Here is an 18,999-nt window from a genome sequence, read left to right as displayed (position 1 = left end):
GATACAACAATAAGAACATCCAACACTGCTGCCTTTCCAAAAAGGAGTTTGGGAGGCCATTAATTATAAGTCACAATCTGTTTTCAGGGACGTCAAGTGTGACAAAATGCACATCTTAGAATTGGTTAACTAAGACACATATCTGAGACCTACACGACTCTTTTAAGTTTTTTTTTTTTTTTTTTTTTTTTTTTTTTGAGACGGAGTCTTGCTCTGTCCCCCAGGCTGGAGCGCAGTGGCCGGATCTCAGCTCACTGCAAGCTCTGCCTCCCGGGTTCAGGCCATTCTCCTGCCTCAGCCTCCCGAGTAGCTGGGACTACAGGCGCCCGCCGCCTCACCCGGCTAGTTTTTTGTATTTTTTTTAGTAGAGACGGGGTTTCACCGTTTTAGCCAGGATGGTCTCGATCTCCTGACCTTGTGATCCGCCCGTCTCGGCCTCCCAAAGTGCTAGGATTACAGGCTTGAGCCACCGCGCCCGGCCGACTCTTTTAAGTTTTATAGACAGATGCTCACTCATTATCTCCAGCTGGCTATCCTCAAGGTATATGAAATCGACTACACTCAGGCTGGAACTCATTATCTTCTTCCTTGGGTTGGATACTACACCTAACCTTCCTTTCTCATATAACACCAACATCCAATTGTTTCCAAAGGTAGATACTACAGATAGAATTGATTCTTCCCTCTACTTTTTACTGCAATATTGCATAAGTCTTATAGGTCTATCTATTCTATCCTAGAAGTCTCTCTCCAATTTATGTCAAGTCCTTTCCCTCCCCTCAAACCCTAGTAGTTGAAGACAGTATCTTAAAGACAAAATTTATAGTAGAAAATACCAGTTAATCTTGTAAATAACAGAATATTAACCCTAGCAGTTAATTTTGTAAATAACATGATATCAATCCTCTGCCTAAAATAAATTCCAATGGCTTATAATGGTAAGGTACAAACTACGTGGTATGATATAAAAGGCCCTTCATAATCTAACACCTACACTACCATTTTCTTTTTTTTTTTTTTTTTTTTTTTGAGACGGAGTCTCGCTCTGTCGCCCAGGCTGGAGTGCAGTGGCTGGATCTCAGCTCACTGCAAGCTCCGCTTCCCGGGTTTACGCCATTCTCCTGCCTCAGCCTCCCGAGTAGCTGGGACTACAGGCGCCCGCCACCTCGCCCGGCTAGTTTTTTGTATTTTTAGTAGAGACGGGGTTTCACCATGTTAGCCAGGATGGTCTCGATCTCCTGACCTTGTGATCCGCCCATCTCGGCCTCCCAAAGTGCTGGGATTACAGGCTTGAGCCACCGCGCCCGGCCTACACTACCATTTTCTAAGCTAAACCTCCTGCTTCTACTACTCCAAAATCCTCGCACTGAATTCTGCCATGTCATTCTTAGTACTCCATTTTATATGCTTTATTTACTTTTTAGCTATATAACTTTGTATTGCTTTTAGTGGTTACTCTAGAAAGTATAACATATATTCTTAAATTATCAGTCTACCTTGATTACCGTGAAATAAATTATATTTCACAATGTAACAACTTTATAATAGTGTACCTCATTTACTCTTACCTTTTGTAAAGTTTTTGTCATGCATTTTACTTTTCTGTGTGATAAACTCCACAATATACTGGTTTTGTTTTTGTAAAATGAATTTTTAAAATACTCTGTCTTTCCATTTTTTCCACACATTTTCTAGTGCTTTTCTTTCCTTCTTGCAGATTCAGGCTGCCATGTAGAATCATTTTCCTTCAGCTTAAAAATCCTGTTAGTATTTCTTCTAGTGCATCATGGGAGATTCTCTGTTTTATTTGTATGAAATTGCCTTCACTTTGTACTCATTCTTTAAAGGGTATTTTTACTGGTTATAGAAGTCTAAATCAAATTTTGTTTTTTGTTTTGTTTTGTTTTGTTTGAGACAGAGCCTTGTTCTGTTACCCAGGCTGGAGTACAGTGGCATGGTCTCGGCTAATTGCAACCTCCTCCTCCTGGGTTCAAGCGATTCTCCTGCCTCAGCCTCCCGAGTAGCTGGGATTACAGGTATGCGCCACCATACCCAGCTAATTTTCATATTTTTAGTAGACACAGGGTTTCGCCATGTTGGCAAGGCTGGTCTTGAACTCCTGATCTCAGGTGATCCGCATGCCTCAGCCTCCCAAAGTGCTGGGATTACAGGCGTGAGACACCACACCTGGCTGAAAAATTTAAATACTTAAAAGATGTCATTCCATTTTCTTTGGACTTCTATGTTTCTGATGGGAAGTCAGTTGTCATTATTTTTGTTGTTCCTCTGAATTCAATGTATTTTCTACTCTAGCTGCTTTTAGTATTTCATGAAAGCTGTAAATAGCACCACACTTTTATGAATCTCTAAAAAAGAAAAAACACTTCCAATTAAAGTATAATACACTGCCTTAACAACACTCCTGTCCAACACATTACTGGTTTTCAGTAATTCAATTATGATGTGGTTAGCTGTGGTTCTCTTTATTTTTATTCCACTTGGTTCTGTTCACTGTCTTTGGTATGCGGCTTTGTATCTTTTCAAAAATCTTGGCACATTCTCAGACATGTTCTTTTTTTAATCTTAATTTTGTTATTAGTTCTTTCGGTTGCTGTTGTTGAAGACAGGAGTCTCACTCTGTTGCCCAGGCTAGAGCGTATGGCACAATCTTGTCTCACTGCAACCTCTAATTCCTGGGTTCAAGACATTCTCCTGCCTCGGCCACCTAAGTAGCCAGTTACAGGCATGAGACAAAACACAAAAAAATTGGGTAATTTTTGTATTTTTAGTAGAGATGGGGTTTAACCATTTTGGCCAGGCTGGTCTTAAACTCCTGACCTCAAGTGATCTGCCCACCTTGGCCTACCAAAGTGCTAGGATTACAGGTGTGAGCCACCGTGCCCGGCCCTCAGACTCTTTTTTTTTTTTTTTTCTTTTTTTCAGATTTTGTTCTGCCCCATTCTCTCTCTTGAGATTCCAGTCACATGTATGTTAGACCATTTAATGTTGCCCCACAGGTCTCTGATGTTCTTTTCCCATTCTACTTCTGTGCTTCTGTTTGTATATCATTTTTATTGACCTGACTCCAATAAGTCCATCCAATTAATTCTTCAGACATGGTACTTTTTTGTTCTAGAATTTTCATTTAGTTTTATAGTTTCCATTTCTCTGCTGAAATTTGCTACCTACTTACCAATTTTGACCATCGTTTCTTCTAAATTCTTTAACATAAGTTTTTTTTTTAAGTTTTTGTCTGTTAATTCAAACATCTGGGTTATTGGTAAGTTTATTTACACTATTTTTTCTCTTGATTATGGATCCCATTTTCCTTTCCTCAAGTCTCTCAAAATTTTTATTTTTGCCAAACATTGTGTACAAAAGAACAATAGATACCAAAGAAGGAAATATTTTCTCCCAGAGAAAGTGCTTTGTTTCCTGCCAAGCAGGTAGAGTGAATAATATATCTCTTCAAAGATAAACTCTAGGAGTTTATCTGAGTTGAACCTTTTAGTTCCAGTTCAAATGTCTTTGGTTTCAAATGTCTTGAACATGGAATCAGGTCTCTCCTCTGGCTTTAAGATTCTTCTTTCTCTAGCTCAGTCCCAATTTTCTTCATCACTTTTTACTCAACAAAAGTCCTGCTGAGATTCAGTGTGAGGGTTGGACTAGCTCTGTTTGAGGATCCCATACTCTAATCTGTCATGTCAGCCCACAAGTGGATATTAAAAGTTCTGCAGGTTTCTCCTAGTACCATAAAAGATCCCTTATTTATAGAAGGCTTGCTCCTTTATCCACCTATGACTCAGTTAATGCTCCCACCGATGCAAATGGCCACCAGGCACTTCTTTTCTAGGAAGACGTAGTCTCTCCCGTGAGCTTTGTCCATTTAAACTTTTCTGTGACACAGTTCTTCAATGAGTTTAAAGACTACAAATTTTTAAAATTATGGTTTTTTCCCCTCATTGCTATGCAGATAGCAATGGTCTCTTGAAAATCTGTATCCATTATTTTTCTCTTGCCGAAAGGTTATACTCCATGTCTTATCTATCATCTTCAAACTCCTACCATCTTCCAACTCAAACGTCATCTTTTTTGAAAAACTTGCTAACCTTTCTCTAGGAAGTCAGTGGTTTCATTTTGTCATTATTCACTCACCTGTGTTCCCCACTAGTCAGTAAGTTCCTAGATGACAAATATAATGGCATGCACTGTAGCTCTAGACAGAAGGAAGACAGAAATCACGAGGGCAAAATATAAATGTATATATGAAAGTAAAAAGAGATATCTGTTGATTTTTAAATATATGTTATGTATCTAAGATCACATTATACCTAATCTGTATATTGATAAATTATTGCTTCAGCACCTAAAAATATCCTCTGAAAGTAAAATGAGAACTATTATTATTATTATTTTGAGATGGAGTTTCACTCTTGTTGCCCAGACTGGAGTGCAATGGCACAATCTCAGCTCACTGCAACCCCTGCCTTCCGTGATTCTCCTGCCTCAGTGGGATTACAGGCGCCTGCCCCCACGCCTGGCTAATTTTTTGTATTTTTAGTAGAGACAGGGTTTCACCATGTTGGCCAGGCTGGTCTTGAACTCCTGCCCTCAAGATCTGCCAGCCTTGGCCTCCCAAAGTGCTGGGATTACAGGCGTGAGCCACTGTGCCCAGCCAATTGAGAATTATTAATGAGAATTATATGTCTAAATAAAACATACTTATGGAAAATCTTTTCTGATTCTAAATGAACCCTGCCTCAAAAAGCAAAAAACAAAAAAAAAACAAAAAAAACCCAACAACAACAACAAAAAGAAATGTACTTCCTTGAAAGTACCAAGTAATATTGGCCAACAATAGGAAGGAGGCCTCATTACACTATCATGTTTTACAAGAAAATCATTCAGCTCTCTAACTTTAGCACATCCTACAAACACCAGAATTAAACTGCAGTCTTGTAATATGCTCCCTGTTATATTTTTACATGACCCTATGGTACGCCATTTATTATAATGGCAGCTATTTATATTCCTAATGTAAAGGTATGGTTAGTTGAATATATCAGAAAGTTTTCTTAAAATATTTAAGGAATAAAAGTTCCATTCTTAAGATGAAAAGATATTTTAATACATGCACAATCACACAGTAGGAGTTTACAAAGAACATGATGTTCTGAAACTCTAGTAACAGCAGCAAAATGATCAGAGCCCTTTAAATACTACTTTTGATATATAAGAAATTTCTACGGCAGAGTACTGAGAGATGTTAAAAGAATTTGACCAGGAAGGTAAACCAATTTGGAAAGCTTAATACTGATTATCTAGGGTAAAGGGAATATAGGTGATGACAGAAGATGACAGGACTAAAGCTAATAATTTACTCCATGTTCTTGGTACAATAATTTAAAAGATAGACTTATTTCTCTTTTTAGTTTAAAAAAACGCTTTAAAATGGAAGTGAACAGAAGGTAAGGGCAACTTAGGGTGGCATACTGTTAAACACATAAATCATTTTAAATGGCTGAATTAATCCATAAAACAAATATACACCTAGAAAAACCACAGCTGGAATTTCTAGTAAACTAGTTTTAAACACTGTAAAATATGTTTTTTAGGCTGGGCATGGTGGCTCATGCCTATAATCCCAGCACTTTGCAAGGCTGAGGAAGGCAGATTTCTTGAGGTCAGGAGTTCAAGACCAGCCTGGTCAACATGGCAAAACCCTGTCTCTACTAAAAAAAAAATACAAAAATTTGCCAGGCATGGTGACATACACCTGTAATCCCAGCTACTTGGGAGTCCAAGGCACAAGAATTGTTTGAACCTGGGAGGTGGAGGCTGCACTGAGCCAAGATCACACCACTGCACTCTAGCCTGGGTGACAGAGTGAGACTCTGTCTCAAAATAATAATAATAATAAGCCCGGGCAACAGAGTGAGACTCTGTCTCATAATAATAATAATAATAATAATAATAATAATAAAATGTTTTTTAAAGGGGTAACAAATTTTCCAATACCTAAATAAAATTTTGTTGTTAAGTTGTTCTTGTACCTACAATTATGCCACCCACAGGTATCATTATATCAGATGACATGAAGAGTAAATGCTAAGCAGGGATGTTCACCTCACAGCAGAAATTAGTCCAAGAACCCTACATGTACAGGTATAAATTAGGATGGTTGAACTGTAATTTTATCTTACGCAGAAAATATTTAAATGGAAGCTAAATGACAGCTGGTGAAATGTGAGTATGTGATTCAATCACTCAAAAACTATCAGCACTAAGTCAATATAAATATAAAAGGCTTTTGAAAGTGTTTGTAGATATATATAATATGTCCATCTAGGACAACTTAAAATTAAGACTTTGACTTTCTGCTGTTTTCCTAACCAATCAACTATAATTCGGTGAAAAAACTGAGTTATGAAAAGCAATTAGTAGTTTTGCAACTACTGATCTTCTAAGTATTTATTCTTGTTTCTCGAGATAAAAGAAATATACTAAAGAAAGTAAAGTTCATTTGTTGACTACAGAAATTCCTTAATATGCATACCTGGTCTCACTTACTTAAGGTAGAAGACTGAGGTCAGCAGGAAAAGGAAAATCAACAGCAAAAGGGCAAAGATCAGATGGATTCCATATCTAAGGATTGTTATTTCATAGTTCCCATGGAGATGAATAAAGAAAAGCATGAGAAGTATGAGTGATGCAAAACCATTGGCCATCCAGATTAGACCAGTCGCTACTAAGATAAAAATAAATTCTTTTAAGTTTTATAAGGCAACTAGATTACTTCAAAGTACTCTACTGGATAGCCACTCAAATATCTCCTAATGGTTTCCTAATTTGAACGCGTAAGAACTGGGGTCAGAGTATTTCTAGAGAGGAGCCATATTTTAAAAATGCCTTTTCTCTGTCTTAACCTTTGATATATAGTAAAAGAATTGTAATCTATTATTTTTAATTAAAACCTATATAATATTTGTATTATTCTACATCAAATAAAATAGCTGTTAGACTTGAGCTCATTTTCATTAACTGAATAAATGAGGAAAAAATGTGCATTGTCTTAGGAGTTTCTATTAACTATTTCCTTTATGTGGAACAAAAATATCAATTCCTAATGGGCAAAACTAATCAGTAATTAAGCTAAGGATTTACAAAATAAGAGAACAAGTGAGGGAATCTGGTACCAGTATTAAAATATAAGAAATTTATATTTTATACATGAAATGAACACAGAAGTCTTTTGAAAAAAAAAATCCAATAATTTAACATTAAAACTGAAGAGAAAAAAAACACAGAAAATATACAGGATGTACTTTGATAAGTTACAATGAGGGAACACAAAATTAAACATGAATTTACAACACAAATTGGAGAAGGATAAACAAAACCGACAAGTCCCTTTTCAGATCTAATAATTATTTTGAACATGACTCTAAAGAGGTGATAGCTTTAATAGTCTCTTAATCATCCCATTACTAGAAATTACTAAAAAAAGATTAAAGGAAATATGTGAAACTGAAGCCTAAAGAGATCTTTTTTACCCTTGTAAGTAAATAGTTTTTAGAGAAATTTAAAAACTTATCAGCTGAACGTAGTGGCTCACATCTATAATCTCAGCACGCTGGGAGGCCAAGGCAGGTGGATCACTTGGGCTCAGGAGTTCGAGACCAGCCTGGGCAACACAGCAAAACCCTGTCTCTACTAAAAATACAAAAATTAGCCAGCTATGGTAGTAAGTACCTGTAGTCCCAGCTACTCAAGAGGCTGAGGTGGGAGGGTCACTTGAGCCTGGGAGGCAGAGACTATAGTGAACCAAGATGACACCACTGCAGTCCAGCCTGTGTGACAGAGTGAGACCCTGTCTCAGGAAAAATAAAATAAAATAAAAAATAAAAACATATCAATTAAAATGTAATAATATTACATAAAAGTATATAAAACCCCAACTACATTACAAGTGGAAACAATAATACATGTATTTGCTTCAAAGTAATATAGAAAGGGAAGAAATGGGTGAGAGTATTACATGAAAGAACTTTAGCAATGAGTTGATAAATTATTGAAACTGAGTGGTAAGTACAGTAACTTCTTATGCATGTTTGAAGTTTTCCATAAACAAACATATTTAAAATTATCTATTTAATCATATCTTGATGGTATGGTTTATTACCATTATTACCAAATCAATGATGTATTATATGTTTCAATAAAATATTAATCTTCTTCATATATGAAGATGACACTGGTGATTCAGCACTGGTAAAATAAATACTCTTAGTTTTTACAGAAGAGTAACTAGTCCATGGAAGTGTCCAGTCTCTCATACAGTTCCTTTTCAGAACAATGGTAAACATTTAAGAAATCGGTGGCTAGAACAAAGGGTGAATGTTTACTTGGAAGTTAACTAGCCTTAATCAGGACCAAGCCCAAAGCAATACATTTGTATTCATGGAGTAACTTTCTCCTTTTTTAAAGAAACAATTAAGACAGAAAAGGTAAAGAATGTTTGTATACAAAGCTACTTTCTTACCTTGACCAAGATGTGAAGGTTTCTGAGAAAGTATGTGGCCACTGCCATCTAAAACATACTGGGTGCTAAAATTATCAGCAGCCGTCCTTGTTGTAATTAAAACCTGGGGGAAAAAAATGTCTAATAAAACTAACACTTTAGATATTGCGATGGGTTCATTAATAAAGATTTGAAATGATTATTGCATAATATATTTACTCAATATTGTATTTTACCTAATAAACATTTGTGACCAGTTCTTTTGTAATATTCCTTAGAGTTACACCAATAAGCAACAGGTCAGCCTGTATTTTTTTACGTTGCAAATTACTGTTTTGAGTCTTTCACTTTCATAAACACTTGTACACAAACAAGTATACCTGAAATGCCATTTGTTCTATGCATTATATGACTTATTGTCTATAAAAGCAAGTACTTCAACTGTATTAAGGGAACTTGTTTTTTAACAGACTATTTCCATAAATTTGTTGGTAAATGAATAGTTCTTCAGTAAAGTGATCATTCCCTCCCCCATCTATATAATGTGTAAAACTGCACTTCTGTATTTCAAGTTTATGGTCCAAAAAAAATTAAATTATATATATATTTACAGATATTTTTTCTTAAAACTGAGCTTTAAAATCATTAAGCATAGATTTCTTATTAATTAAAAAATCTTTAAAACATGTAAGCGTAAGTCAAGAAGACATTTCATTCAGTATGAAAATATTTCCTCAGATGTTAGTCATAGAAATACAAATTTTAAAGTATCTGCCCTCTTTTGAGCTAGCTTCATCCTCAGCTTTCTATTTACTTACCCCATGAGGTAGGTATGAAAGTACAACAATAGTAAAATATGCTACTGTTCGGGAAAAAAAAACAAAAAAAACAGTGGGGAGTGGAGATGCTGGCAAGGAAAGCCTTGGGAAGAAGGTAGCCTCCTCACACGTCTGGTGAGCCAATGATGACCCAAAATTGGGAGTAATCGTTCTTGGCCATCTTTATATGAAGAGCTGAATATTCTAAAGTAAATCCATATAATTTAGACACCAGAATAATCCAACCCCACTGCTGGAATTCATCTGAATCCAGGTGGGTCTATATTTGATGGTTCTGTCACCCTGCCCTAACCAAGCAAATTTACTGTAGGGCCTACAGCTCTGTGGAACATGTTGGTACCATGCAGGGAATATCAGAGCAACAAAAAGAAACGGCTTCTCCAGCTCATAGTACCATCAGAGGACGTTAGATTCTCTCTGAAAATGAAGTCTATGAAACTCCTACTAGGGGCGCTATGTCAAGCTGCTATTACTGTGATACTATCCCCCCAAAAAAGCAGAACCTAAAACAGTTATGAGTTTCTGAGTACTCTTAAGGGATCTACTTCTTCCAAAATACATTCCATGGTTCAAAAGCAGTGTAATTTAGAGCACAGAAAGTACTCGAGATTTTCTTTTCTGGGCCTAATTATTCCACAATTATCCTTTTAAAGACAATTCTACATTTAACCAACTGCTTTTCCAAAATGCCAAGGTCAACTGAATTCTACTTCTCTTCTCCAAAGAACTAGTCACCTGACCTAAAGTTGGTGTCACTGAGCAAAGGCGGCCCTGGAACTCTGAGTTCCAGTACTAACCTTGCCAGTGGCTTCTAGATGGTCCTGAATAAATGATTACACAGATCATCTTTAAGGGAAGGGTGATGATAAGATGAAGATCATGCTAATACTTTATAAGGTTACATGGGATTTTGTTTTAACCACTTCAAAGTATCTTACAAGATATTAACTTGCTCATCCTTTAAACATATATACTCTAATCTAGGCAAAGAAACTGAAGTGCTAAAAAGCAAAATAAGACCTTAGTGCTCATAACGTAACATTTATGTTAAAGTAAAAAAAAAAAAAAAAAAAAAAAAAAAAAAAAAAAAACCGCTCTTTTCCAACATTAAAATTTTGTCAAATTACAATTTGTAGAATACTATGAAAATTTATTTAGATAGGAAACGCTTTGCGATTCATGGTTAAAGACAGTAAGCATAAAGCAAACACATAAGTGTATCTCATAAATTTATGAAATCCAGTGTGTTTGTTCCACAGAGGAAGGAAAGGGAATTGTATTTCGAGAGTTCATTTCATCACATGACCCTGTGTCTGGAGCAGGAAACTTCTTTTTGGACCGGGCACAGGTTCAGAATTCATTAGCTGTGCAGGCCCTAGCATGTGAGCCTGCAGTAACTCCACTATCAGGAGCATCTCTAACAGTACACATTACTGGTGATTCTTACTAGAGACATTGAGGAATGGTGGCAGAGAGTGAATCTACCGGTGTCAAGAGAAGAAATAAAGAAAACCAGTATTTTAAATGGAAAAGTTTTACAAGTTCTTAGAGAACCTTGGAGGCTATATTAGTTATCAGTTATTAAAAACTGACTCTCTGGTCCAGTTTACTGAGTTTCAAGAAATTGCAGTATATCATTGCAAAATTAAAATTACATAAAAGCATTTAAACTTTATGTTTAATAAAAAAAGAGTTTTTCTTCAATGTTTAGATAAAAAGTAAAGAAAAAACTTAGAATATATCCTGATAATTCTGGTAAAAATCCTCTTGACAAAAATTCATTTAAGGTAATTATGATAAAGTCTTTTGAGTTTTTGGGGGGCTAATTTTTAGATGAAAACTGACACAAAAACGAGTTGAAAACTCAGGGTCTTTATGATTCAGGTGAAATACAGACTTTTGCCTGAATGGCTGAAATGTTTTCTTTTCTGTGTGTGAGTATGCCTGCCTGCCTGCCTGTGCAAGTATTGTGCACTAATTAAAGTACTCTGACTGCAGAACTTGTTCTCAGATACCCGCTATGGGGAGCCTAACAACAGGGAGATCTTGGCCCTGGTTTTTTCCTTTCAACAGAGTTCCATCACCTGTGAAGAAGCTGCATTTAGGAAGCAAAATATTATAACTGCTTCAAAACTTCCCAGACATATTTTGACTAAAGCTCTTCCATCGCAGCTATAAAAAATATAGGAGACAGCCCTACACTGTGGAAAAGGAGTCAGGAGTCCTTGGCTTAGAACCATCATAATGACACTAGGGGCTTCCCCTGGCCCTTTTATAGCATGTGGGCCCACAAATAAGTGAGTCCCAACTTCCATCTTCAAAACAGAATGACTCAGCTTCTCATTCTGCTCCTCCAACCCCTGGAGACTTAACGTGATGTGATATAAAAACAAACCTACAGATCCTATATTATCTCATCACAAAATTATGTACAGTTGACCCACAAGTTTGAACTGTGCAGGTCCACTTAACACACAGATTTTCTGCCACCAGAGACAGCAAGACCAATCTCTCCTCCTCTACCCTTTCCTTAGCCTACTTAACATGAACACTTAATGAACAGCTGCCACTTAATGAATAGCAAACATATTTTCTCTTATAATTTTCTTAATAACATTATTTTCACCAGCTTACTTTACTGTAAGAATACAGTATATAATACATGTAACATATAAAATATGTTATCTTCCGGTCAACAGTAGGCCAGTCAACAGTAGATAAGTTTTAAAGGAGTTAAAAGTTACACGTCAATTTTTGACTGCATGGCGAAGTGGTGGCGGAGGGGGAAGGGAGTGGTCTGCACCTCAACTGGGTGATGTTCAAGGGTCAACTGCATAATGAGTTTGACAAGGTGAGAGTAACATTCAGTACATTGTAATCATTTAAATGGTGGATGAATGAATCCATAAATATAAATGTTATGCAGAGGATGACATTTATTCTTCTGAGAGAAAAAAATGAACTAACACTACAGAATGAAGACATTTGGTGGGAATTAGAAGGAATTTACCTATGAATGGCTACTACATTTTAGAAGGGATTTCCCCAAAATGTAGAAAAGTATACATTGAACGCTGAGGGGAAATACTATTTGCAAAGGGGAATAAGCAAGTCTAATGATCTTATCCAGCTGCATCCTACTTTTCACATACAAGTCCAAGTAGAAATAACTTGCATGTGTATGTACACAATATTCAAGACATTATTTGAACCTCATTTGATAAATTAAAAAAAAAAAAAATTATCAGAAAACTTAATCTGACTTTGGCCTTTGGCCAGGTCTCCTATTCAAACACTCAGGATTTAGAATTAGGCTTCTGACTCCTACTTCAGAATCTGCTCTTTAAGAAAAAAAATAAATTTCTGTATTTCTAAAACCAGCCTCCATATATAATCCAGTTCAAAAATGTTGTTAGTTTCTTACACATTTCTTTGATAACATATATAAACTACCACCTAAAAAGAAAAATATTTTATGGTTTTTATTATGTGATAGAAATAATATATACAAATAATCTTTATAAAAATTTTTATGAGAAGGTCAAGACAGGATTTTTACTCTCTATTTCAACTCAGTTACTGTGCTTAGTAATTAGTACTAGTAATTAAACACTGAAGATGACAAATTTCTCAAAAGTATTGCTCTACAAACAATACATTTCAAGAAGTTATGCTTGCCTTTACAATTTTAAAGAAAACCATTACCAGTAAATGTGTCAGCTGCTGATATACTCATCACAGATCATGCAAGCAGTAATTCCATTTTAAAATACCAATAGTTTACTCTGTCAATATAAAAAGAATGCCTGCAGGGCACAATGGCTCATGCCTACCAGCAATTTGGGTGGCTGAGGTAGGAAGATCGCTTGAGGCCAGGATTTTGAGCCCAGCCTGAACAACAGAGTGAGACCCTGTCTCTATGAAAAATTTTAAAAATTAGAAAACAAGACAAAACAAAAATAATGCTTTACTCCTTTGGACTGTTTAAGGTTGGAAGTTATTTTATAATTGACAAATTAGGAAAACTGATCATTCAAGTATATAAAGAACATAGAATTAGATGTATTTTAGATTTCTCCAGTCAATTCTGCTGAAAGTCTAAGTTAATTTTTCTTCTTAATAACATTTTAAAATAAACAGAAAGTAATGTCAACAACTAGAGTTATAGGTGATGGCTGTTTAATAGTGTGCCCAATTACGTATCAATCTACTGAGCCTAGGATGGTTTACAACCCTGTGACTTTAAAATTATATGCATCAATTAGTTTGGTAGATAAAATAATCAAATTACTAATTTTTATTGCATTCACTATAATTTTCATCTAAAAAGTTTCAAAATAAGCCAGTCTTGAAAATATATTTTTTCTATATGTGAAACTTCAATTCTTTGAGTGATAAGGAATATTCATTAAGTTTAAAAAATGAACTCCTTTCTCCCAAAAAGCACCCATTAACTCTTACTTAAAATATTTATTTTTAAATGTAACTGACTTCAACGAACATCCTGTTTTTCTCAAATACTATTCACAGTCCTCCCATATAAGTTTCAACTCACCTACTCCTAACAACTTATCTATTGAACTTAGCAATGCAGGCCTGGGTATATTTGTAAATAATTTAATATTTAATATGGAGGTATTTTTAAACTTTATAAATACATTTCTAATCATGCTAGTAAAGAGGTAATATAACCTACCATGGAAAACTCACTACTGAAAGGTATGAAATTAGGACTGAATTCTGGGCTTTGCCTTGAACACACTATGTATCCCTGAATAGGTTACAAATTTCATATTTCACTGTGTACAATTCCTCTGAAATCAACTACCTAGCGCAGCACCCTGTGTGCAGTACACAATGAACATTACTTGAGTATGAGAGACAGTGTTTTGAAGTTGAGGTAAGAAGACTTGGCATTTGGCTTCAAAAGACCTCAGTTTCCTCATCAGTACTATGAAGAGACTGAAGCACAGAAGACCTACATTTGTAGGCTGGCTAATCCATGAAGCTCATTTTGAGATGTAGATTAGTGAGCGGGCAGTTTATTGGTGGGTTCTCTGGGATGATCGCCAGTGGGCACAGGGCAATGTTGTCCTGAACCGGGACCTTTATAACCCCTCAACCAGTCACTGGATTAATTGGATGCAGGTTGCCCTGTATGACTTGGGTAAGGCAGCTCTCTTCAGCTGCAATAAGGGCAAGCTCCAGATGGAGACTCAGGGGTGAGTCACCAACACTCTTGGCAGCTGGGGGCTGACTGCTCAGTCCAGAAGAGGGGGATCTAGATAGTGTACTAGGGTCCCCTACTACTATAAAAGTTCCTTCCAGCTAGCTCTGTATTTCCTTTAGTTTTCAGGTACAATCAAACCTAAATCATCATCAAAAACTCTGTGCCAAAATAATACATACCGTAAGATTTCATTTATATCAAGTTCAAGAATATAAAGAACTAAGCTGTGCTGACAGAGGTCTGAACAGCAGTTACCTCTGAGGAGTACTGACTGGGAGTGCGTATGAGGGAACCTTCTGGGGTTCTGATAACGGTCTAAATCTTGATCAGGAGTATACATATGTAAAAATTCATTGTGTTGTTAGTGTAGGTGTGTGTGTAAATCATACACACACACATCTATATGTGGTTCTCCCAAAGACTTGTAAGAAAGGAAACTCCATAAAATACTGTTAATATTTTCTAATATAAATGCTTGGCACTGCAAACATTTTTAAAAAAAATTTTATAGTTTTCCACTATTGTGATACTTTGACAATTCTTTTGTAATTCTGATGAGCAAAATTATTTTATTTATACTCAAGGCCACTTGAGTGCCTCAAAATAAAACAAAGACAAAATGATAAACTTGCCTATCAAGTGGGTTTAAGTAATCAAATAAGGAAACAAGATAGAAAGTGACCAATGGAAAAAAAACATACAAAACTGCCATCTAAACTCAGAACTACAGTGAAGATTTGAATAAATCATACGGCTCATGTAAAACCTATTTCTAAAAACCAAGTATAGTGCTGCCACCTAGCAGGCAAAGCTAATTATGACCAATTTCAGCTCTGAAGGGTTACATATATCTTGCAGAAAATACAGAAATGCCAAATTACCTTTTTTGACAATAATCTACCAAATAAAGCGTAAAGCCTATCTGTCAAGTCTGAACAACAGTTAAAAAAAAATCAAATACTTATGCTCTAAAACAAAAAAAAAATATGACTTCTAAAGTAGTCACTGACAGCTAAAGCATACGAGCAGGTTCAGAGGTTCCCTGGTGCAAACCTCATGCAATTTTAAAAACAAACTCTTCGTACAAGATCCAGAGTTGTGGATTCCCATTTACAGTCTCGGGGAGAAAAATGAATAATGTCCAGTTGAACCCTCTAGTCACTCTTCCCCAAAATCTATTTGGAGGCTCTGTGAACTCTAAATAAAGCGAGTGCTGAGGAAAATAGAGAAATACATAGTGTGCTAGATTTTGGACAGCGGTTTTAAGAGTACATGTAACAATTTCCCTTTAATGATGTCTAAACATCTGGATTCTAATAAGCAAGGGCCCCCAGTCCTCTATGCTCCAACAGCAAAATCTCCCACTTAAACTTCATCTCCTTTGCAATTTTTCTGGCCTACTTAAGACATGATGTTACACAGCCAGAAACGCCCAAAAGTAAAAAAACTGAACACAGATGTTCACCAATTTAACAACAGTGCTACTTAGGATTTTTTGACTTTACAGTGGCGCAGAAGTGATATGCATTCAGTAGAAAGCAGTGGACACGCTAGCAATGCTGAGGCAGTGAGCCACAGCTCCCAGTCAACCATGTGAAGATGAGGATAAACAACAGATCCTCTCCAGTGTCCTATGTTGCCAGATAATTTTGCCCAGCTGTAGGCCAATGTAAGTGTTCTGAGCATGTTTAAAGTAGGTAAGGCTAAGCTGTGATGCTCAGCAAGTTAAGCATATTAAATGCATTTTCGATTTACAATATTTTCAACTTACAAAGGTTTAATCAGGAATGTAATCCCCTCATAAGTCAAGCAACATCTGTACTGAGCTGGAATCATAGCCACAAAAAATGGAGAAAACCTACACTACCTTATGCCAGCACTTCAAAAACAGAAGGGCTGAGGGAAGACCACAATGAACCTAGAGAATATATCATTACTCCTGGGAAGACTGGACTACTGAACAGATGTCCAAAGACCAGAAGGAGAGACAGCAACAATAGCTCATGTCTGTGTCACTTTTCCAGAACAACAGGTATGAAGTCCTATCATTTTACTGTACTGGAACATTCTTGCCTAAATAGGGTCTGCCAGCCTAAGCACAAATGAAGGATTTTTACACTGCTACTGGGCAAATTTCAATAGCTCAAGAGACCCTCACAATCACTCTGTCACCTGGCACATAGATATGTTACACAATAAGAGCCCAACATCCATAGGGTAATAGTACAGTACAAAAAAAGCAGTACAGAGTCATGTAATCAAACACAACTGAGATAACAGAAATGAAGAGATCAAGATTCCAGATGGGTTTTGCCACAAACTAGTTATAAGATCGGGGCAGAGGCAGTGTAGTATAATTTGTACTATGCAATTGAGTGTGCCAAGCACTGAACTCAGGCGAACATAAACACTGAGCACCTAACCCAGTCAGAAGGTTAAAGTTCTTAGATCCAATCTGCCCTTAACTAGGTAGGGTTTAGACCAAGTCAGTTCACATCTCTAGGGCATAATCTCACTAACTGAGATTAGAGTGGTATTTCCAAAGTGTAGTCCACAGAACAAGCAAACAAACAAAAATGATACGCTTTCTCAATAAAAGAATTTCATGGTCAAGCAGGTATAGGAAAAAGTACCTATATAAACTAACCTTAGAAATTTACAATGTGCTTGAACATAGTAAAGGCTCTGAGAAGTGCTATAGTTAAATATCCGTTTAATTTTCTTAATACAATTCACAATTTTTAAATGCAAAACACACTTTGCTCCTCCTCAAAAAATTAAACACAGAATTATGATATGACATAGCAAGTCTACTTCAGGGTATATACCCCAAAGAAGTAAAAGCAGGGACTCAAACAGATACTTGTACACCAATGTTCACAGAAACATTATTCACAATAGCCCAAAGGTGGGTGAAAGTAACCCGGGTGTCCACCGATGGAAGATCAGATAAACAAAATGTGGTATATACACACAATGGAATATTATTCAGCCTTAAAAAGGAAGGAAATTTTGATGCATGTTACAACACGGATGAACCCTGAAGACACTATAAGAGAAATAGGCCAGATACAAAAGAACAAATATTTCGAGTCCACTTAATTGTGATACCTAGCATAGTCTATTTATAGAGACAGAAAGTCGAACAGTGAGTATTAGGGGACGGGAAAAGGGCATCATTGTTTAATGGGTACAGAGTTTGAAATAATGAAAACGCTGGGGAGATGAATAATGGTGATAGATACATGACAATGTGACCATAGCTAATGCCACTGCCACTGAATTGTACAATTAAAAATAGTTAAAATTATAAATTTTATGTTATGTATATACATATATTTTTTGAGACAGAATCTCGCTCTGTCTTGCTCAGGTTGGAGTGCAGTGGCACGATCTCGGGTCACTGCAGCCTCTGTCTCCCGGGTTCAAGCAATTCTCCTGCCTCAGCCGGGACTACTACTACAGATGTGAGCCACCACACCCAGCTAATTTTGTATTTTTAGTAGAGACGGGGTTTCACCATGTGGGCCAGGCTAGTCTCAAACTCCTGACGTCAGGTGATCCACCTGCCTCGGCCTCACAAAGTGATGGGATTACAGGCATGAGCCACCTTGCCTGGCTTATGTTATGTATATTTTACCATAATAAAAATAATTAAAACCATACTTCACCAAATACCGGGTTAGTTTTAACTGTAATATTCAGTGAATATGAAATCACTAAAACAACCAATATAATTACCTTACCTCAGCTACACAACAAATTGATCCCAAGGCTTCTCCACGAAAACCGTAAGTTGTCAAATTTTCAAGATCTTCATGACTATTTATTTTTGAGGTGTAGTACTTCATTGCCATTACAGGTGCATCAACAGCCTTGATACCCTCCCCGTTATCTCGCACCTCAATTTTATCAAATCCATAGTTCTCCTAAAAAATGTCAAAAAACACTTTCAGTATGTAAAAGTATTAAACTGTTATCACACTTAGAAAGAAACACAAGTGAAAGAATTTTGACATTTATTTACTTTTACGAAAGCATAGCACTATGGATATAAAACATTAAATTCTTTAGCTCTACTAATTTCTAGTTATTGTGCAATGGGCAACTCCCTTGTTTTCTCTGGACACAGATTCAACTGTTGAATAAGGAGGTTAGGCTGATTTTTAAGGTTTCTTTTCACTGTTTCATTATCATGGGTATTTACAGTATACAATAATTTATGTTTACACTTGACTGAAAAAATTCTTCTGAACTACATACACCTTTTGTATCTATGGCCCCCAAACAAAACAAAACAGAACAGAATTCCATCAGCAACAAAGTAACACATGTTCTAGTCAGGAAGAACCTAGCAAGTATCATTATTCAACCTGATTTTTATTTATTTATTTTTTTTGTTTACTTAT

At 36.2% G+C, this 18,999-nt stretch overlaps 1 protein-coding gene across 13 annotated transcripts in view; it reads right to left on the bottom strand.

Moving 5' to 3' along the window:
- The window catches only part of LOC105468226 (PMS1 homolog 1, mismatch repair system component), a 90,337-nt gene that overhangs the window by 61,096 nt on the left and 10,242 nt on the right, over positions 1 to 18,999 (bottom strand). For 11 of the 13 annotated variants that reach the window (XM_071073067.1, XM_011718318.3, XM_071073066.1 and 8 more), the window contains 2 exons: positions 18,337 to 18,519; positions 8,543 to 8,645 (listed from right to left, as the gene is read on the bottom strand). In XM_071073067.1, the coding sequence (XP_070929168.1) occupies positions 8,543 to 8,645; positions 18,337 to 18,519 (286 nt within the window). Of the gene's footprint in view, positions 1 to 4,222; positions 7,871 to 8,542; positions 8,646 to 18,336; positions 18,520 to 18,999 lie in introns of those variants that run through there. The other 2 variants (XM_071073073.1, XM_011718321.3) reach the window with 2 other exon arrangements.

Source organism: Macaca nemestrina, chromosome 11, assembly GCF_043159975.1.
Source record: "Macaca nemestrina isolate mMacNem1 chromosome 11, mMacNem.hap1, whole genome shotgun sequence".
Lineage (NCBI taxonomy): Eukaryota > Metazoa > Chordata > Mammalia > Primates > Cercopithecidae > Macaca > Macaca nemestrina.
Note: the sequence above shows the minus strand (reverse complement) of the source record. Positions and strands in the feature narration are given on the sequence as shown.